Source organism: Chaetodon trifascialis, chromosome 17, assembly GCF_039877785.1.
Source record: "Chaetodon trifascialis isolate fChaTrf1 chromosome 17, fChaTrf1.hap1, whole genome shotgun sequence".
NCBI lineage: Eukaryota > Metazoa > Chordata > Actinopteri > Chaetodontiformes > Chaetodontidae > Chaetodon > Chaetodon trifascialis.
This window is the reverse complement of record NC_092072.1, coordinates 15,248,292-15,254,927: the sequence shown is the minus strand read 5'-3', so window position 1 is coordinate 15,254,927 and position 6,636 is coordinate 15,248,292. Positions and strand designations below refer to the sequence as shown.

At 42.6% G+C, this 6,636-nt stretch overlaps 1 protein-coding gene across 1 annotated transcript in view; it reads right to left on the bottom strand.

Annotated features, from left to right (window-relative positions):
- Positions 1–1,047: 1,047 nt before the first annotated feature.
- The window catches only part of col8a2 (collagen, type VIII, alpha 2), a 44,987-nt gene continuing 39,398 nt past the window's right edge, over positions 1,048–6,636 (bottom strand). The window contains exon 3 of the mRNA XM_070985257.1: positions 1,048–6,556. Coding sequence (XP_070841358.1) covers positions 4,653–6,556 — 1,904 coding nt within the window. The 3' untranslated portion in view covers positions 1,048–4,652. The remainder of the gene's footprint in view (positions 6,557–6,636) is intronic.

Genomic DNA, 6,636 nt, shown 5'->3' with positions numbered 1-6,636 from the left:
AAAAAAGGCAAAAACCTAAACCAGCAGCCATTACTTTTCTTTTAAAGAGCACGTGTATGGTCGTCAAGTCGTGTCCTCAAGTTCTCTAGCCTGATATGCGAGTTTAACGGGATTCCTTGAATGCAGCGTAGAGGGTCTGGCGTCAGTACGACGTAAGAAGAATCCGGGTGCGCGATGACAGCTCACCATGGTGACGACAGTTCCAGAACACAACCGCACGATATTATCCTTGCGCTCGTGGGTTGTTTTTCTTTGGCCAATCATATTTCAACTGGCTCTAATAGCCACTTAAGGCATTCATATTATAGGCAGGGTGGGTCTCAAGTGCTTGTATGAACGTAACGTGTATTTATTTTGTTATTGGACAGATTTATCTGATAGATAAATACCTTATCGAAAACAAGTAAATACTGTAAAACAGACAAGAAAATATTTCTATTGAACGAGATAAAGTTAGACACACATGTCCTTCTGTTCCTGAGGTCCCCCTAAGGCTGCTTGGATTCTTTGACTGGGCATCTCTAAGAATGACAACTAAACACAAGGCAAACTAAGCCAAAGACTGATATTGTTTATTTAATTTTGAAGTCTTTCTTTATATATTATCTGCAATGGATGCACGGTCCAAAATGGCTAACATCTAAAGTTATAAAAAGGGTCTGAAGCGAGAGGCAAAAGCCTATCAATGCAGCTCTGACTAGTAGATCAGGCAAGGATCTCTTCCATGTGGAGGCCTGAAATAGTTTGCACTGTAAATGTATATCTCCCTCTAGTGTTCAATTCTTTACCTGCAACAAAATTCTAAACCAAACGTGCCATGCAGATATCCTCAAACTGGAAAAATGATTATTATTAAATTATTACAACTCTTCAGGGCTATTATTATGACTAATACTACTAATGATGCAAAAAATTGGAGGTATGTCAGTAACCTCTGTGTGTTCCAGTGATTTTACATTTTCTTTTTAATGTGCACATGCAGATAAAGCAGACAGAAATGGGAGTCTGACACCAACATACAAGAAAGTTTTTATTGATGTGGTATCAATACAATCAAGTACTGTAGATTTTGTATAAGCAGACAAACATTTTCAATCAAAAAAGAGTGCATTTATACCAACTTCTATTGCATAGAGTGCACGCAATACCCTTGTATGACAAAAATCCTATAAGTTGATACATTGAACATTACACAAATAGAAAATAAAAGTCCACAAATAATCCTTCACAAACAATGCTAGAATGCTAACTACATATTGTAAATGCTCTTAATTCATCAATGCTGTTAAATACCATTTATACGTTCTAGGCTTCGGTGGTTGGTTTTGGCATCCCTATTAAATTATCATAAATGTATAAATACATCTTCATTAATTTCATGTGCAAATGGGAATGGCCGTTTGTGTTTATTGAAACTAAAACAAATCGCCTATCCCTTAAGAACCAAAGCAAGGCTTGTAATTATTTTTTCTTTTAGTGTTTTGTTGTTTTTTTGTTTGTTTTTTTTTGTTTGTTTTTTAAAAGAAAAACACAAAAACACTTCAAAGCAATTTGTGATTGAGCCGGTACATGGATCTTACTGACACTTGTTAAATGATTTGCACACAGGGCAAACTCGGCAAGCAAGTGACATTGTCTATGAAAACATAAGGACAGAGAGTAATGGCCACATGTAACTCACATCACTGTTTCATATGTCCAAAAATAGAAGGCTACAAAACAAAGGCAACATACAGTACATAGCGAGCCTTGGACTGTCTTTAAGACTCACATAAAACTAATGATACATAGCAGTTGTAGGTGTGTTATGAAAATGTTATGAGACAGAAAGGGCAAGGGCAAGTGCATTGTTTGCATTATATATAGATCTAAAATACTGATTAGGCCCCATCCTAGCACTGCTTTTCCAGAGCAACATGAAGAGTTTATGTGTAGTGACACAGCACGGTAGATGATTAGTGAAACTATTGTTCAAATCAGACAAACAGTGTACATTCATTCTGATTGCAAAGCTCAATATTTGGCACAATCCTATATACTGACATTCACGCATAAAATGTAAGGTAGTCCTAAATTCAGCGTAATGATAGTGTTAGATTGGAATTGTGTCAGAGCTGGGGCATGTGACGGCTCAGAGTTGGTGATATAAGCACCGACGTTTCTCAATTTTGCCCGAATCTCTTTATCTCCTCTCTTCTGCAGCTGCAAGCATTGATACAAGATCTTGCACACTTCACCAGAATGTCTTTTTTCTTTTTTTTTCTTTTTCTCTTTTTTTCCTTTTTGTTCATGACTTGGTACAACACAAAAATTATTGCACACCGTTATGCCACTCATTGGACCAATATGCAATATCGTCATATCAAAAGGGTTCAGTGTTAACCAGTAAAACAAGTCTAGAAAATGAAATGTTGTCTTTTGATATCATTAAGTCCATTTGATTTCAGTTTTCTCTGTCTCCCATAATCTATTCCTTACATTCATCTTTCACCTATTTTATAACTTGTTCCCTTACTCCACAATGGCACCGTTAGATTGTGTGAAATTCTCTTAAAAACCCAAAAGGAGGCTGAAACATTTTGAAGTCAGATTTCGTGTGACAAAATGACAGGACTGTGAGCTCTTGGTAAGGTTTTGTAACTGCAGCAAGTTTGTTATTATCTTCGCTGAAGTGTTCATGACTTGAATGCCAGGGGGACGATGTGAAACAGCTACACATATTCTCATATATATTGACACAGTGACAGACAGAAGGGTAAACCTACTAGAACAGACAAGCACATGTACACACACACACACACACACACACACACACACACACACACACACACACACACACACACACACACACAGCATGTATCTTTAATGCCTCATCCAGAAGAAATGAGTCAATACACAGCACTCACCTCTGGCCCACCACCTCTCCAAGAAATCTGGCAGGAGTTTGTTAAATGTTACATAACCTGTATTTCACAACCTGTGGGCCTCGGTCAGTCCCTTTACTTATTCATGGAGTAAATGCGGATCGATTCTCATTTCCAGCTGTTTGACATTATTTGGTTCTGAAACATCTTGTCCTTGAAACCACGGCTGTTCTGTAAAGCTAAACAACAACAATTCAGCTATTTTTGCCATAATGGTTTGGGAATTAACCGAACGTCTTTTCAGTCAGGACTACAAATGATTTACAATTGCTCTCATTTGCCCAGAAACAAGTCACACAGAAACTGGCACTGAAGGAAGACGTGGATGATTTTTTAATCTATCATCCATTCGCCTCCATATTTTCCTAAACAGAAACAAGTTTACAGCATCTTCACAGATTTTGCAATATGTGGTCAGAATGGGGCTTTCATACTGTGGCAGTACAGACTGCTCACTTAATGTTAATGTGATACTGATTTATTAATAAGTAGTATGCCATTAGAAAGCAGTGATGTCATGGTCAGGGCATCTGAAGAGGATGCCTGCAACCCAGTGATGGGATTTGCAGTGTAAATGGGAAAATCAGATCGATACAAGGAAACGGGACATTGATCCAGCTATGGTTATATGCTCACTGTCCATTTTGCAGTTGCTCCCAGTATCTATTCTATGGCGTGTAAACATTGACTGTATGCATACATATATCCTCAATTAATGTCATCCTGAAAGTTAAAAAAAAAGGCATTGTCCTTGCATGAAGTTGTTGATCCTCTTCAAAGGGGCAGTTTAAATTTAATAATTCTAATACTGGAAGGTCATATTTATTCTCAGATTGGATTTCTTGGATTGTACTTCTGGACAGTTCAACAAATTATAAGAAAGACAAAAATCCATCATTTAAATGATTGGCTACTACATTCAGAAAGAATTAGAGAAATAAGCACCCAACAGCTGCTTATGCCAACAAACTGTCAAAATATATATCTCACTCTAAAAACAAAGATTTAATTCTATCAATAATCTGAATGTAACAATTGTTTAGAGTACCAAAAAGGTCAAACAAAAGAAAAGTAACGTTAAAGGTTATTACAGCATCAAATGCCTTGTTTTGCTATTGTTTGTCTATATGTTCTATGTTGTATTGCTGCTCCTTATGTCAGTATTACTATTCACGGTTTAAATAAGAACACATGGGGGACGTGACTGCAGCCACAGGAACCAATCACCCCCCAGGGTCTGGTGATGCTGTCCTTATGATGCCAGAGCATGAAGGCAGGATGTGCAGTCACATGGGGAGGTCTGTTACTAGCACATTACAAAGTAAGGCACTTAATAGTCTGAATCCAATAAACAACAACAACAACAACAACAACAATGATGACATTGACCAAATAATAACAATAAAATTATGACAATATAATAATTAAAATATTATAAGCTAAAAAAAAAAAACACCAACATAAAATACAACCCAAAACACACACTTGAAGGACATTGAAACAAAGAACACAGTATGAAATTCCTTCCCCTGCCTTTAAAAACTTTCCATATTTCGTTCACAAAGTTTGTTTTTTTCTTTCACTGATGATGTTGAGACAGATAAAGATGATGGCATTAATATTGAGAATCCTATGGGTTTTTTTGTTTCTATTATGGCTGCAGGTATTTTAGGTTTAGGACTGCTCTGAGGTGCCAATACAGGAATGTGTTTGAAAGAAAGGACAGGGTTATGTGGGACAGAGCAGGAATCCTGAGAAGGAGGAGTGGATGTACTCGGTAGAATAGAGGCCATTTGCCTGATCCGAGGGCATCTGGACCCATACCTGGTCACCCTCCTTCAGCTCTAGGACAGCACTACCAGACGCCTGGTCCATGTAGCCTTTCTTGTATTCATCATAGGTGTAAGTGGCTGGTACATTGTTCTTGTACAGTGCCACCCACAAGCTAGTTCCCTTTACATGCATGTGGTATGCAAAGTAGTAGACACCAGATAAAGGAGCAGTGAACATGCCAGTAGCAGGGCTGTAGGCATTTTGCCCATTGTACAGGGTCCTGTCAAATTTGATTGGCATGGCAGAGGGAGGGAAAGGAGTGGTGAGGATGGCTGTGAATGCTGGTGCCACAGAGGCAGAGAGTGGAACTTGACTGTATGCAGGCCCCTTCCTGTCACCTGGTACTTCATCCCCCTCCAACCGTGCATCTGTTTGCCCTGCAACAACTGTTTGGCCATTTCCTGGAAGACCGGGGGGACCTGGAGGCCCAGGAGGGCCAGGGTTACCATTAATGCCAGCAGGCCCTGGTTTCCCTGGTGGACCTTGAGGACCTATAGCTCCCTTCTCTCCAAACTTACCAAGTCCTGGAGGCCCTGGGGGTCCAGAGTCACCCTTTGAGCCAGGGACACCCTGAGGCCCCATGGGACCCATGGGCCCCTGAAGACCAGGAATGCCTGACTGGCCTCTGGGACCTGGAGCCCCTATAAATCCTGTCTCACCTTTAGACCCTGGAGCACCTGTCAACCCTGGATTCCCAGGTAGGCCAATATGTCCTGCCTCACCTTTGGGTCCAGGTTTTCCAATAGGACCATTGGGCCCAGGGATGCCTTTTTCCCCAGGGATGCCAGGTTTTCCAGAGGGTCCATTGAGGCCTTGGTCACCTCTGAGGCCAGGAAGTCCTGGAGGGCCCTGGGGGCCTGTCTCTCCCTTCTGTCCTGGCAATCCATGTTTTCCTGGGAGTCCCATTGGGCCTTGAAGTCCTGGTGGTCCTGATTGTCCATCAAGGCCTGGTTCCCCAATTGGGCCCACCATTCCTTGCTCTCCTCTGTCCCCTGGGAGACCAGGCAGCCCACCATGGCCCTTATCACCTTTTGGTCCACCCAGACCAGGCTTTCCATAGCCAGGAGTCCCAGGAAATCCAGGAGGACCCCTGAGCCCTGGCTCACCTTTTGGACCTATTGGACCTAGTCCTCCAGGAATTCCATCCAGCCCAGGCTTCCCTATCCCAACTGACCCTGGTAGACCTTGTAGACCTGGAGACCCAGCCTCTCCTGGTTCCCCTCGATCCCCTGGGAGTCCTTGATCACCTTTAGGACCAGGCAGTCCAGGCAAACCTTTTAGTCCTGGTTTGCCAATACCTGGAAGGCCAGATGGCCCTGAACTGCCTTTCAGCCCAGGAGGACCCCTTATACCTGGAGGGCCTGGCTTGCCATTTCCATTCTCGCCCTTAAGCCCACGCTCACCTGGCGGGCCAACACCACCCTTTATTCCTGGCTCACCCCGAGTCCCAGGGGGGCCTCTGATGCCTGGAAGCCCAGGTTTCCCATTCAAAGACAGGCCAGCTGGGCCAGGGAGGCCTGGCTGCCCTGGAGGACCTCTGGGACCTGGTTCACCACGAGGGCCAACCTCACCATTAAGTCCAGGCATCCCTTTTGGCCCAACCTTTCCTGGGAGACCTGGAAGTCCAGGCTTACCAATTCCTGGAAAGCCAGAAGGCCCCTGAGGGCCTGGCTGGCCATTGAGACCTGGCTTGCCCAGTCCAGATTTTCCTGGAAGTCCTGGTGGCCCTGGGGGGCCTCTTGGTCCAGGTTTCCCTTGGGGACCTGGTTCCCCCTTCACCTCAATCATGGGTGGCATATCTAGAAAAAGAGATGATGAAAATCTTAATATTGATGTATACCAAAACAAAAGAAGTAGCAAACAGATCAAAAAGACTATA